Genomic DNA, 15,460 nt, shown 5'->3' with positions numbered 1-15,460 from the left:
ATTCTACATGTCTACACAGGATGGCGCCGTATCAGAAGTAGCATACGGGACCATTAATGGGTTGAGCTGAAGTAAGAATAAAGGATAAAATCAGATTTCTGAAATCACTGTTGGGTATACACAGTATTGGGTGATGTATTCAGGCTATGGACCAGGTTCATGGATGTATACATAGTAAAGCACCGTTTTTGACATTAGTTAAAGGGATTGTTCAGCCCAGTACTTTAACATTGATGGCTTAGCTTCAGGTTAGGTCATCAATACCAGATCAGCAGTTTGGTGCCGGCGACAGCTGGATATGCTCAGCTGCTAGCGGCAAAGCGAAAAGCACAGCTCCATCATCTGCATAGTGGCCACAGCAAGATACTGAAGACCCTCTCCTATTCATTTAATAGGGACGATGTGCAGTACCCGGCCGCGGCCACTATAAAGTTGATGGAGCTGTGCAGTTCCGCAGTTGCTCACATCTGGACATCACCGGGAACAGCTGATCAACGGGGGTGCTGGGTGTTGTACCCCCTCCCATCTGGAATTGATGGTCTATCATTTGTATAAAAGTACTGGAAGCCCCGTTTAATGACTCAATGGACAAAGAGATGTCAGCGCTTGGTGAGCTTATCCACTATTCCAAACTTTGCAGGAAGTAAGAAAAGTAGGGCCGCTTCTTCTCCTTCCTAACTGGTAATTGTGTGGTACCTCCATGGGTCCACATTGACATAGAGAATGGAGGTAGGTCCAACTTCTTGGGTGTCATTGCTGCCGGCGAGGTTCCCTTTATGGTACATATCCCCATTATGCAGATCTTTATTTCATCTCCACTTTGTGAAATCAGATTAAAGGGAATCTGTCACCCCTTTTTCCGAATATGAGCTGCTGGCACCGCCATCAGGGGCTTCTCTACAGCATTCTGTAATGCTGTAGATAAGCCCCCGATGTAACCTGAAAGAGAAGAAAGAAGAGTCATATTATACTCACCCAGGGGCGGTCCGGGTCCAGTTTTGGTCCGATGGGTGTCACAGTCCGGTCCGGCGCCTCCCATCTTCTAACGGTGACGTCTTCTTCTTTGCTGCCTATCGTGGCTCCTGAAGGGGACGGCATCGTATGAAGATAGGAGGCGCCAGACCAGACCGCAACACCCATTGGACCGGACCCCCCCGGTGAGTATAATCTAACTCTTTTTTCTTATCTTTCAGGTTACATCGGGGGCTTTTCTACAGCATTACAGAATGCTGTAGATAAGCCCCTGATGGCGGTGCAAGCAGCTCATATTCGGAAAAAGGGGTGACAGATTCCCTTTAAGGCTTCTGAAGAAGGTCAACATAAAGCGGACTAATTAAGGACACGATGACAGTAGCATAAAAATGACATATTTTTTTACAATAATGAGAAAATGGTAGAAGGACCATGAGAGAAGGATTTATTCTACTAGTCCGCGTTACTTTCTCCAAGGGCCTTCTTTTCCCATTACTTCTTGACTTTGCCCTGAGCAGCTACTGCTTCCATCGCCTTCTTCACAGTCTCCTCATCTCCCAGGAAAGACATGGGCTTCAATGGCTTTAAGTTGTCATCCAGCTCGTACACTATAGGGATGCCGGTGGGAAGGTTGAGCTCCATGATGGCCGCATCTGACATTCCTGCAACAATGAGATAAAATGCAAATATATTAAGAAGTTACAGTAAATACTGATGTGTGTGGTGTGTGATAAGAAAAAGACTTTAAAAGCCCAAGAGACATCAGTGGAGTACAGTTTGATATTACATTGAGCATGTGTATGTTGGCAGCTTCCCATAATGTTACAACATACTTGTCGTATTTCCAGAATAAGCTGTCATGTATGTACATGAGGGATATCACTATTATATGACTCACATTCTTCATTTTTCACCAGTTTTACGCTCTACAGACTCTATCCTAATTTTCAGTTGTCTCTGAGCTGGTGGGTGGAGACTACCTGCTATGATGTCTCCAATACACAGCTGACACCGTCGTGATAGATCCCCGCTCTCCTGTCTTTATGTAGCACATATTCAGAATAATCATCAGCATGGAGGACGTTATACATCAGTATATAGCAGTGTAGCTGTGAATCCAGCACTGGGATGAGATAAACACTTATTAATAAGCAGCTGGATGCATCTCCCTTCGCCTGTTTTCTCACTCTGTTCTTCCCTTTTTCTCCCTCTCTATAGTCTCCAGCAGGCTGCAGTAATGTAATCCTTGAGGAGACTGATTAAATGAGTATTTCAGAATGGATGATGAATTCAGGAGGGTACAAAGTGTCACGAGCAGAAAGAGAAGCTTGATTCTCTGATAAATCAATAGTACAAGTAAATACCTTTGTAATATACTGTATCTTATCAAAGTTTGTTGAAACAACAGTGACAATTTAAAGGGATTGTCCTGTCTAAAACGACAAGTCTGCAGTGACTCAATGTGACTGTAGACTTGTGAATCTTCACATCTCGCACACTGCACGCTATGAGGATTCTTTAGTGTCAACCCTGGGAATGGCGTTCCCGTGACCGCAAGTATGTGATGTGCATACTCCCAGGCCAGAATCCGACTAGACTGTTTCCTGCCTCATGCAATACACTTGCATTGAGAGCGATGGAAACAGTCTACTTGGAATGTGTCCAGGAGTATGCATATCACATAGTTGCGGCCACGTGACACCGGAGAATCCTTACAGTATGCAGTGTACGCGATGTGAGGATTCACAAGTCTGCAGTCATAGAGTGAATGTAGACTTGTCGTTTTAAACTGGACAACCCCTTTAATTGATTGCAGGGCAGGGGTGCACAAGATGTACCCGAGAGGGCCATATCAGGCCTGTGATTCCATTTTGTGCAGCTCCCATCCATATGGAATGAAAAATGTGCAACAGATTTCATGTAGGCAGCCACACACAGAAGAGTAGCAGCAACCGCATTGGAGCAGGAATAGGCAAATACTAAGGGTGTCCTATGTGGACAACTCTGGATACCTCATACTCCAGGAGAATGGGGTCTTTTCACCCGAAGGGCCCTCCAGAAAGCAGGGTGTGATTTGGATAGATGGCCGTCCATGCCTGGGACTCTCTACACCGGAGTTTTGTGAAACATTAGGCATAAAACACCATGACCTATTGCAGAGAGCCATGTGCATTCCTGTTTAGAACCCACTGTATTGTCAATTAGTTTTTTACAAGGATTTGAAACCGGATTTTACTGAAAATTCACATTAAAAAATGCTTGAAATCCTCTTTGAATAAGCGGTCTGCTGGTTTTAATGGGAAATGTTCAAAATAAAGTGAAAAAAAAAACAAAAAAACAAACCAGCCCTGTGTGCACTAAAGGAGCTTTCTGCATTAAAATCAATCAGAAACTTATTTAAAGAGCATTTGACACATTTTTTTAATGTGGATTTAGGAGCAGAAACCATTTCTAAATACTGGTCAGAAATTTATGCTGATTGGTGGAGGTAAGAATCCCGTAAGTAGAATTTGTTTCTATAAGACTCTGTAGTGTATACTTCTGATATGTCACAGAAGGTAAAACCTCTTTAATTTTTAGTGCGGCGCTGGGATTGGTTCAGTATGACAATGTGGTTCTTGGACCAAAAAAGTTTATGACCCCTTCTCTGTTATAGGGGCTTCAGCAGCCAGATACAGGGCTAACAATTCATCATTTACAGAGAACCTGACAGCTTACACTTGCCTCCCAATCGGCCAGGTATATGAGACTCTGAAATGCTGCGGACTAGAGAGACTCCTCTGGCAGTGGCTTTTCTCCCCTAAAACAGAGGAGACTTCATCTGTCTCCCTTCCATGTTGTCACGTGCCCCGTCCTGAGTGACACGGCCAGCAGGCCGGTAACTGATACAACAGGACGCGGCACGTGTAATTGTCCTATGTGACGCGGCCCGCAGGCCGGTAACTAATACAATAAAACAAAGGGAATAGGTAAAACCTGGGTAACAATAACAATGGTGGCCCTGCGATAGGGAACGCGGAAGTGGAGACCTCCTGCACTCCCCTGAGTCAGTGTCTCTACACTCCTAACGTTCCCTAGGCAGGTTCCGCACTGGGCGCCGATCAGGAACCTAAAAACCCTGACTCGCCCTACACCTAAACCCTCGCTAGGGAATTGGTCGGTGCGGAAACTAATCCCACCACTGCACTAAACACGCATAAGGAAAAGTGAGAAAACAGGGGAAAACCACTTAGCTTTGCTCTGTTGCTTACACTCCCAGCAACAGAGCCCACCACCTGCGTGCATCTTTTCCTCCACCGTGTTCAACATCACGGTGCACTGTCCAAAAAAAAAAAAAATAGAATCATAGAATTGTAGAGTTGGAAGGGACCTCCTGGGCCATCTGGTCCAACCCTCTGCTCAAAGCAAGATTCGCTAAATCATCCCAGTCAGATGTCTGTCCAGCCTCTGTTTGAAGACTTCCATTGAAGGAGAACTCACCACTTCTTGTGGCAGCTTGTTCCACTCATTGATCACTCTAACTGTCAAAATGTTTTTTCTAATATCTAATCTGTGTCTCCTCCCATTCAGTTTCATCCCATTGCTTCTAGTCTTTCCTTGTGCAAATGAGAATAAAGTTGATCCTTCTACAATGTGACAGCCCTTTAGATATTTGTAGACAGCTATTAAGTCTCCTCTCAGTCTTCTCTTTGCAAACTAAACAGAAACAGATCTTCTTAGCACCATAATGCAGCCTTGGAGCAATCAGAGTCCACACCCGCGTGCAGCTGTCCCGAAACATAGTCCAGCAAATGAGTCCATCTTTTCTGCCAAAGAGTCCAACATTTTGAGTCCAGCTTTCAGCAACTGAGTCTGGCATCCTGAGTGCAGCTCTACACCATAGCTGCCACTCTACCAAGCAATGCCAGCCCTCCTTGCAGACACCATAGCTGACACTCCACCAATCCATGCCAGCCCTCCTTGCAGACACCATAGCTGCTACTCCAGCAATCACACCTGTTACATAATTACGTGCACAAACTAAGGTAACCAGAGTGCAATGACCCTAATGGCCACCAGGGGGAAAACTACAACTGAAATCACCACAGTGCAATGACCCTAATGGCCACCGGGGGCAAAACCACCTTTGGCACACAGCCAAAGGAAAAAAAAAGGTCACTTTATGCATTTAATCTGTCAGATCCAACCTGGATCATGACAGTACCCTCCCCTTAATGAGGGGCCTCTGGACCCTTAAGACCACTCCTCATCAGGGCACCACCTACAGCGGAGATGCCTAGATCCAGAGTTCACCCCAACCACTACCTGCACTTCAGGTTTATGACAAACGCACCGCTGGTATTGGCAAAGTATGCTCTGGAGGCACCACTCATCTCCAAAGCTTCGACATGGGGAACGAGTTCTGTATGTGTGAGCTTGTAAGACTCCGCAACACATTTCCAAGATGTTTTTTGGTGGCCACCCATACATGCTCGTTCACACACAGGTCCGGACCTGAACGTTTATTGCCACACATTCGTTTGTCATATTTCGGTGAACTCATTCTGGGATTGACAACAGAGGCGTCCCCCTGTGTCACCACACTCACACCTCCGCTATTCAACACCGGAACACCACCCTCCAACCCTTTTCACCACGAGGTTTGCGCCTCTCTGGGTTGGCTAATGGCAAGGGCTGAGACATGCCCCTACTCCCCCGCAGCACACCTGCTGCTCACACCGGTGAGGGAGGGTCCTGGGAAATGGAGGAAAAATACACTCCCTGGTCGCCTTCCTCTGAACGACCGGGAGGGGCAGCTTCTTCGGTGGTAAGGAAAATTTGGCATAAACCCGGCGGACTATCACACCAGTCTGCTCCCTACAGGGATGCAGCCCTTCACCTCGGGGAACCCCAGACAGCACCATGGGGACCAACTCCACCCACCTGTCTGGGGACGTCTGCCTGTAAGAGCAAATCTCGCTCCCCAGCAGCGACTCTAGGGGCTTCATTGCCAGCCGCTATTTGATTTCCTGGTTGAGCCAAACGGGAGGCCCCAGACTCTGATAATTGCTGCTGAACTGCTTCAACACACCATGCAGCTCCTCACTCACCTCAGTGAGGCCCAGCAGCAAATACTCACAGGTCTGAACATGGCCTGAGGCTAACCAGAAAAAAAAAGGTATGGTTGGTGATAATGTCACGTGCCCCGTCCTGAGTGACACGGCCAGCAGGCCGGTAACTGATACAACAGGACGCGGCACGTGTAATTGTCCTATGTGACGCGGCCCGCAGGTCGGTAACTAATACAATAAGACAAAGGGAATAGGGAAAACCTGGGTAACAATAACAATGGTGGCCCTGCGATAGGGAACGCGGAAGTGGAGACCTCCTGCACTCCCCTGAGTCAGTGTCTCTACACTCCTAACGTTCCCTAGGCCGGTTCCTCACTGGGCGCCGATCAGGAACCTAAAAACCCTGACTCGCCCTACACCTAAACCCTCGCTAGAGAATTGGTCGGTGCGGAAACTAATCCCACCACTGCACTAAACACACATAAGGAAAAGTGACAAAACAGGGGAAAACCACTTAGCTTTGCTCTGTTGCTTACGCTCCCAGCAACAGAGCCCACCACCTGCGTGCATCTTTTCCTCCACTGTGTCCAACATCTGGGTGCACTGTCCAGAAACAGATCTTCTCAGCACCATAGTGCAGCCTTGGAGCAAACAGAGTCCACACCCGCGTGCAGCTGTCCCGAAACATAGTCCAGCAAATGAGTCCAGCTTTTCTGCCAAAGAGTCCAACATTTTGAGTCCAGCTTTCAGCAACCGAGTCTAGCATCCTGAGTGCAGCTCTACAACATAGCTGTCACTCCACCAAGCAATGCCAGGCCTCCTTGTAGACACCGTAGCTGACACTCCACCAATCCATGCCAGCGCTCCTTGCAGACATCATAGCTGCTACTCCAGCACTCTGACTGGGCTGCCCGTGACTCTCCTTCAGCTCCATTCTTTACCCAGGCTTGCTTGCAAATGAGAAACTTATCACCAACAGTGATTAACACACCTGATACTCTCTTATAGAGCAATCACACCTATTACATAATTACATGCACAAACTAAGGTAACCAGAGTGCAATGACCCTAATGGCCACTGGGGGGAAGACTACAACTGAAATCACCACAGTGCAATGACCCTAATGGCCACCGGGGGCAAAACCACCTTTGGCATACAGCCAAAGGAAAAAAAAAAGGTTACTTTGTGCAGTTAATCTGTCAGAACCCAATCTTAAAGGGTCTGCTAAAAAAAATCATCTTTAAAACTTTCCCTTTTTAATGGGTAGAAAACAATATCTTTCTAAATCAGCACCGTGCAAACGGAAAGCAAATGCAAAAGTTCATCTAATCGTAGCATTTTCCCGACCCTTTAGTGCTATTGTGATATTCTGAGCAGATAATACCCAGCGTGATATCGGGATTTTTATACACATACATTTTTTTTTACAGCTCAGATATTACATGTTGTATTGTAGGTGTGATACCACCGCGCACCACAAGGTGGCATTAGGAGAGAATGAGCTGGAGCAGCTGCAGATATCTATATATGGCTTCTGGAACTGGTGCCAGTAAGAATAGTAACTGGGAGACCGTAGGAATGAGAGAAGAAGACGGGTTATATGGAGGTCAGGCAGAAGTACTGGCTAAGAAAAAGCTAAAAGGTTATATCGTGCTATATGGCTGCTTGTTATACTGACAGTGAATTTACACATGAATAGTGATGCATCGGTAGAAAGTTGATTGTCCTGCTAACCTCTGCGGCAGTAAAGGTGTAAGGTCATTTTAGAAAATGTCACTATAAGGTCAGTTGGAAAAGGTCAGGGTAACTAAACCATCCAGACGATGAGATGGGACAGGTGCAAGGAAGCAGCCAGGCCGAATAATGTAAGTGACATTTAAAGAGTATCCATACTTTCACGTAACTTTCAGAATAAGCTGTCCTGTGTGAGTACAGAAGTAACAACACTATTTCTGGCCATTATATGACTTGCCTGCATTTTCACCAGTTTTGCCCACTGCAGGCTTTATTTCTTAATTTGCAATTGAATCTGAGCTGGAGACGAGGTGCCATGATGTTTTCTGCACAGCACGCAGAGAGAGATTACTGCTCTTCATTCCTTTTTTTTTTTTTTTAGCTCACAGAGAGAACCAGTGACATGGAGGAAATTATTTAGCAGTATCGGGCTATGAGGATGTGAATCCATCTCTGGAGTGAGATAAAAGACTTGTTAGGAAGCTCAGCACAATCTTTCTGTCTCTCTGCTTGTTTCCTCGTTGTGCTCCTGTCTACTCCTCCCCACCCTCATACAAACAGAAATCTTCTCATGCTGCAGTATTAGGCAGTAGAGTTCTAATGTAGCCAGTCACAACCGCAAATTGCGGACATGATTGTCTCTGTGAGCAGCTGTGGGTCCCGCCGCATTGCATACTGTATCAGGAGCCATTATATGAATTATTCTGGTTATTGCTCATAACAATGTATGGAGAATTCTGTGTTCACGCTCGCATTACGATTCCTGTTCATACAGGGATCTATTGGGTTCTGTGGTCGTGGCCACCGTTTTGACAAAATTTTGCAACGTTCCGCACTTTCACACCAATTTCTACCAGTTCTGACAAATTGGGCAAAGCTGTGGTGGGACGAGGGCATGGTGGCTGTTAAATTCATGACGAGTGGCGGAGTTCACAACGACAAAAATGTTACTCCCACAGTGGCAGGAGTAGGATTTGTGGCAAGACGCACACATAGGTACATACTCCCCTTCATGTCTCCAGCACGCCCCTTCATCAGTACCACCGGTCATCATGAATTGGTCCCATATGCTTAATTTTTAAGGTGTATGACCTTTGCCTAGGAAAATAGTTTGAAAGACATGCTGATGACAGATGGAGGGCAAGCTCTGTGAACTCCCCCTATCCATGGTTGTGAAACTGCTGGGACACCCATCGATACCAAGGATTGTGGCTCTAAAGAGCCTCATATGAATGGAGCGGTGGTCGATCATGCTCACATCCACTCGATTCATTCTTGATGAGACCCAAGTGCTGCACTCATCTGGTCTTTGCGCTCCCGGGAGAGTGCATGGAGCGACAATGCTTATGATTGACATCGGGTTATTCAGAGCCCCAGATCTCGGGATCGGTACCCATTCCAGTGGTCTGACCCCAACAATTGGAAAGTTATCCCCTATCCTAAACTAATGTCCAAACTTTATAATACCCCTTTATTTGGAATTGGTCACCTGTTTTTTCCCCCCCACCTAATCTGAGAGAAGCATGATGTAGGAGCAGTGACCATAATTCCAGTGATGTGTTACTAATGGCCTGGTTGTAGTAGTTTTGATAAAAATCCCTGTTTTATTATCACAGAGGACAAGTAAACCTGCTGCCATGTAGTCCTCCATATTCATAAGCTCTATATATCCACACCCTCACCACTGATTGCCTATGCACAGTGTACACAGAAAGCAGCCAATCAGCGGCTTGGGCGGGGTCATACAGAGCTCAGCATTCAGAGAACTGCTAAATTTGTAGCAGATAAAACAGTGATTTTATTAAAACTGCAGCAACCAGTAAAGTAAATGATACATCGCTAGAATAAGAGTCTCTGCACCTACATCATGCTTGTTTTCGGAGTAACAAAAACATAGTGACAGATTCCTTTAGAACGTGTGGAACTTGCTCCTTACCTTCCAGATGTTTGACGATACCCCTTAAGCTGTTCCCGTGGGCAGCAATTAACACCCTCTTGCCCGCCAGGATCTGTGGGGCGATGACATCATTCCAGTGTGGGAGTGCCCGGGCAATGGTGTCCTTCAGACTCTCACATGAAGGCAGCTCCGATGCGGCCAGAGATGCATAGCGCCGATCCTGCACCGCAAGAAATGGATAAAGAATGACATGTAAGAGAGTTCCTGCATGTGACCAGTACCGTATATACAAAGTGTGCAAGAGGAAGAGTCACAGGAAAACACCAGTGTATACGGGTGAGAACTGCAGCCATATCCCCCATCGTGAAGGGCATCACCTATAGGAATGAGGTCTAGTCTTCAGTTTTGGGGGTTGCTTTTTCCCAGTCTATCAGTTTTTACATATAAATAATGCTGTTTTCCTGATTAGGTGTATTGGTTTCCTCAATACACGAGAGAGGGAAATGAGATGTGACTACAACGTGTGCAGCGCTGCAGGACATCTAATGATTCGCTCATGATGGAAGTTAAAAGGGGTTATCAAGGACTATTTTTCTTTATTTTACTTGAGGCCTAAAAAGCAGACAGGTACTTGCTACCACCCGCTTGTTGTGACAATCTCTGCCGAAACAAAACAGCCACAGACTGCCCCTGCCGACAGTTCAGCGGCCTCCGCTGACGTCACGTGGACAGAGCTGTTTCTCTTTCGCTCTGCTTTGTTAACAGAGTGTGACTGACAATGTCATGCTGATTGATAGCCAGCTCCTTGCTGCCTAGCTGAGGAGATCCGGCTGTCAATCAGCATGACGCTGCCAGTCACGCGCCATAGAAAGAGCACCCCAGAGGAAGAAGAGATGCTCTGTTGACGTGGAGCAGCTGAATCGCCGGCAGGAGTAGTCAATGACCACTCTAAGCTGTGCCGGGTAGAGCGAAAACAAACTTCTTGTTAGTTTTTAGGCCCATAGTAAGAAGAAGTCAAAAACCTCATTCAGTTTATGGTCACGCCCGCCTGGAATCCTTCTGAAAAGGTGCCACATAAAATGAACATAGTGCAAAATGACAATGTCGTCCAGTGACTCAGAAGTCCAGTGAGCATGGCCGTCCAGTGATCACGGCCTCACTCAATACAAGTGAATGGACTGAGGTTGCGTCAGGGTCGGACTGGCTATCTGACAATTCTGGCAAATGCCAGAAGGGCCTGTCTGGTCATGGGCCACCTTGTCTGCTATGTTGTTAACAGAATTGGTGTTCTCAAGACACCCATAGTGTTAAGAATGGTGACAGAGCTCAAACTCGCTGACTCCCTCACTTACCCCAGCAGGCCACGGATATCATTGGAAATATTGGTCTTGTAGTAAATCTTCCTTTGCTCCATCCAGGGTAATATTAGTAATATATCCCATCTGGTGCCTGGGGACAGTGACCACATGGGCCTTTGTGATTTCAAATGCCAGGGCTGAATTTCAGTCCCAGCCCGTACCTGGTTGTGCCCAGTAGTCGGGTTCTATCCGGGAGTATGTCTAGCGCCAACATACCCTGCGGTCCCAGCTCAGAAACCAGCAAATCCCTGACTGCTGACTAATCTACTTAGACCAGACAACCCCTTTAAGGAAACAAAATTCTTCCAAAAACGGCTCAGGAAAAGAATAATTCTTCCAAAAATTCCTCCAAAAAGAGTGTTCTGCTTGAAAAACTCATCATTTTTTGAACACCTTAAAAACTCCATGCCTTGGACAACTTTCCTACATATGAGCTGCAATGCATGGTCTGGCCGCAGGTTTTTGACCTGAACTCTGCTGCTGACATTGGGTTTGGGAGCGGCTTTTTACTTCTCTCTGCAGGGGACTCACTCTTTTGGAGTTTCAGAAAATCTGAGGCACCAAAGGATAATCTTTGCAAAAAAAACAACTTGATATTTATTCCAAAATATTTCAAAAGAAGTTAAAACAATAGGACGGCAACGTTTCAGCCATATTTGGCTTTGACTGCAGTGTTGTAGAGGTTTCCCTCCGAATGTCCCCTTACAACCACCTAACCATTTCACATCACCAGCCCACTCACACAGATCCCAACCAAACAAACAGTCATACCACCTTTTTCTTTGAATAAATTGGCTAAGAACCAATTGAGCTCCAAAATCTGGCGGAAATCAATAAATAATAATGAACCCTCCAACACTACCTCCAGCCGCAGCCACAGATTTGGAGGCACCATTGTTGTCGGAAAACCTTTTTTCATAACGTCACCAACTCACAGAGACTCCACCCTGATGAGGCCCAAAATCCGCCAGGCAAAATTAAAACATAAAGGGGAGATTTCCATCCACCCGATATACAACCCCCCACAAAAAACTTGCAACTAACTTCAAGAACCTCCTCACCACCGCTCTCCAAAATGACCCAACAACAATCCCATCCACTATTTTCGATAATTCAACCTTAGTAGACCCTCCAAAATTAAATGGCGAGACCCCCTAAACCTTTTGACCCCACAAAGCCCCCACTACTTTTATTAGTTTAACAAATGCTTGCCCTACCACACTGAGTCATGGGTCACAGGGTCCATGGCTCTACTGTATGCTTCATTTATAATTTCTCTAAATCCATCAATGTTGCAAGAGATGTGTTCACTGGACTGTTGCTGGTTTGGAGTGCACACAGTTGTATTGTGACATGCACAGCTGATGTACTAATGGTGCCATCTTTGTAGTAGTATGCAGTCTTTAATCTATTCTTCATGTTCTGAGACTAAATATCAGGAAATACTCATATTTTATCTTTCTATTGCATGGTGGGACTAATAGTCTGCTGGTCATACATGAACAGACCTGATGCACTTCAGAACATGAGTGTGTGCTTTGAGTCCATACTCGAATTGCGGAGATGACAGGCATGTCGAGAGCCAGGGAGGAAAAATGTCTCAAGTTCCTGCGTGCAGATCATCCACAGCTGAGAAGTCACCAGTGAAATGACAATCTCCAGATCCCCTGTTCCTGCCTAGCCCTAATGTTGGCAAATCTTCATGGTCCGATTCATCTTTCCATTTGTGCCTTTTTTGAAGTCTATTTTTATATGTGTTCCTTTGTGTTTTTTCTTGTTAAAGTTCATCCTTGTTGGCTGGGTTTGGGGTTTCCAGATGTTTTGGGCTGATTCATCATAGAACCATATATTAGAATATTAGAGTTGGAAGGGACCTCCAGGGTCAGCGTGTCCAACAGCCTGCTCAATGCATGGACTTTTTAAAAATTGGTGCATTTTTTTGTCCTCTGGTGCGTGCTCAGACCAAGGAACGGGAGTGTAATTAGCATGGGGTGATATCAGAACACGCTGTCCCGATTTATCAGGAATGGTATTTCGTACTCCATTGTTGATGTGGAGTTAATGTGGAATGCTCTAAAGTAATGTCCACCAAATTCGTTAATGAATCTGGCGCATCTTTCTGCTGCTGTGCGCCACCACACCGCATGGTCAGTACATCAACAGCACGCTGACCAATCTTAGCCAGTATGCCAGTGCGCTATTCTCATCCATTTATACGGACAACAATAGTGCATGAAACAACAAGAAGTTCCTAACCTTATGCCGAATTCGGACATCTATGTATCCCCAATGCTCAGGTAGGCCACAGGTCTCATGACCCCAACTGAAAAGGCTGAGGTGGTCAAGCTTGGGTCAGGAGACCACGGCCAGCCTTCACATGTTTCACGGGTGTCTGAAATTGGCCTTAAGCTGTGACTGAAGATCAATTCCATTCATCTCAATTGAATTGTTTAGACAGAAAACACATGGATTTCTGCAATTCTTGTATAGATAATTTCTGTAGCAGAATATCCATGGTGGGAATTTACTAATAAAGTTAGTCTGTCACCCCCAAAACTCAAAATAAATAATTTATACATTCATATAAGGAACTTAGCCTCTATAAAAATCATACCTATAGTGTTTGTTTTGTTTAAAAAAATGTTTTATTACATACGTAAATTAGAAGTCCTTGGTGCACCCTTGGCGTGGCCACTGGCTCAGTACACTGAGCCGCACCCCGATTACAATCCTCCGCATCGTCACATATTTTGATTGACAGTGCTTGCTTTGGAGTTATGCCTGTATTGAATACCCAGCCCCTCACACACTGACACTGCAGGAGCCAAGAGCACACATACACACTATCCGTGTGGGCAGGTGGGTTCTCATCCTGACTGCATAAGCCACTCTGCACACAGGATCACACAGCAGACTGACTCTCATCAGTTTTACTGCCATACAGACATAATAAATCATCATGGATAGAAGTTACTGGATATGCTTTGGCTTCTTACCTTGCTGATCAGCTTGTAGTATGGATGGTCTTCTCCCATGGGTGGTGGAGGGATGTCATAAGACCTCCTCCAGATCTTCACTTGCTCCTCTCCATGCTTCTCAGCTGTTTCTGCCTTGTTCAGTCCAGTCAAGCCCCCATAATGACGCTCGTTCAGCCTCCATGACCTGTGCACTGGCAGCCACATCTGGTCCGTGCCCTCCAGTATATACCACAGTGTCTGCACTGCCCTCTTCAGAACAGATGTGTAGCAGATGTCAAACTCCATCTTTGCGTCTTTAATAGCTTGAGCCCCTCTTTTGGCCTCCTCTCTACCCTTCTCGCTGAGGTCAGCATCGAACCAGCCACAGAACCGATTTTCCTGGTTCCATGAGCTTTCGCCATGACGGACAATGACCAAACGGTGTGGCATGGTGACTAGCAAAATGGATGTAGTAACTAGAGCTGTGACTTGTATGTCTTGGATTGAGACGACCTCTGAATGTTCACTGCGGCTTGTAAGTGGGGAAAGAAAGCCGTGAAGTAGTCAGATGAATAACCTGGTCCCTGAAATGTCCCACCATCCAAACTCAGGTCATTGGGACTTATATACCCCGTGTTAGTTCTCATGGTGTCCAATCACTCAGTAGGAACAGGTGTCCAATGGGAGAAGTGCTTAAAATAGTCTCGCCCAACAGTGACAGCTGGTACTGACCTTTAACAGGGCAACCGAGGAGGTATCAACTAAAGGTCACTTGTACCTTTACTCTGCAAGAATGTCTGGTATCGAAAAGGGTCATACTGTACCGTGTAACACTGATGTTCTTGAGGTTTTGCTCAGTTTGGCGACTGATCAGATGGTTGTTTTATTTCAGCATTTATGAGCAGCATTACTTGCCATTATCCTGCAATGCTTTATTTTGTGCTCACTGCTGAAAGGAATATACAAAAGAATCTAACACCCCATAGTCAGCTATTGGCACAATAACATGTGAAATACACCCCTCAACATTGAAATTACAAACCCAAGAAAGAAAAGTCATGGAGTGATGGCAAGCACAGGATGGGTAGACAAGTTGATGATAAGCAAATGAGGGGAAAATGGAAGCAAAATTTTCAAAACTTCTTGATTTATTCAGTATTGAGTATGAGCAGAAATGGCTGCACTTACATCGATGGGGTTATTAATGGTTGTATACGGAATGCTCTCCCACACTGAATGCACTTGGGCAAGTCATCAAGATCTGCTGCTGGCAGCTCCCTTTTGCAATTACGAATTAATTGCATATGTGGCCTCCAGACCAATATCCGGCTGTCATTGCATCCATGACAAAAGCGTGAATCATCTCTGAAAACAATCTCCTCCCTCATTTCTGTCTATCGGCCTAGCCGTCCGCTGCATTCTGCAAACTACTTTCGATTAACCTCTGCACTAATCCGTACCTCCCACTCCCGACTTCAAGACTTCTCCCG

The 15,460-nt window shown here is 45.8% G+C and overlaps 1 protein-coding gene across 1 annotated transcript; it reads right to left on the bottom strand.

Moving 5' to 3' along the window:
* Positions 1-1,351: 1,351 nt before the first annotated feature.
* Positions 1,352-14,577, bottom strand: PGAM2 (phosphoglycerate mutase 2). Its single transcript, XM_073588645.1, has 3 exons — positions 14,010-14,577; positions 9,695-9,875; positions 1,352-1,634 (listed from the first exon to the last, which is right to left on the bottom strand). Exons 1-3 carry the CDS (start codon positions 14,418-14,420, stop codon positions 1,465-1,467), a joined length of 762 nt encoding a protein of 253 aa, XP_073444746.1. The 5' UTR covers positions 14,421-14,577; the 3' UTR covers positions 1,352-1,464.
* Between the last annotated feature and the right edge of the window lie 883 nt (positions 14,578-15,460).

This window comes from Dendrobates tinctorius, unplaced genomic scaffold (assembly GCF_039654945.1).
Source record: "Dendrobates tinctorius isolate UK_male_01 unplaced genomic scaffold, ASM3965494v1 ptg000104l, whole genome shotgun sequence".
NCBI lineage: Eukaryota > Metazoa > Chordata > Amphibia > Anura > Dendrobatidae > Dendrobates > Dendrobates tinctorius.
Note: the sequence above shows the minus strand (reverse complement) of the source record. Positions and strands in the feature narration are given on the sequence as shown.

Bases quoted from the DNA above. Each gene is read 5' to 3' on its own strand.
- PGAM2 (XM_073588645.1), bottom strand. From the start codon at position 14,420: ATGCCACACCGTTTGGTCATTGTCCGTCATGGCGAAAGCTCATGGAAC. The intron at 9,876-14,009 runs GTAAGAAGCCAA...CTTGCGGTGCAG, and splicing joins ACTACAAGCTGATCAGCAAG to GATCGGCGCTATGCATCTCT. The intron at 1,635-9,694 runs GTAAGGAGCAAG...TCATTGTTGCAG, and splicing joins TATCGTCAAACATCTGGAAG to GAATGTCAGATGCGGCCATC.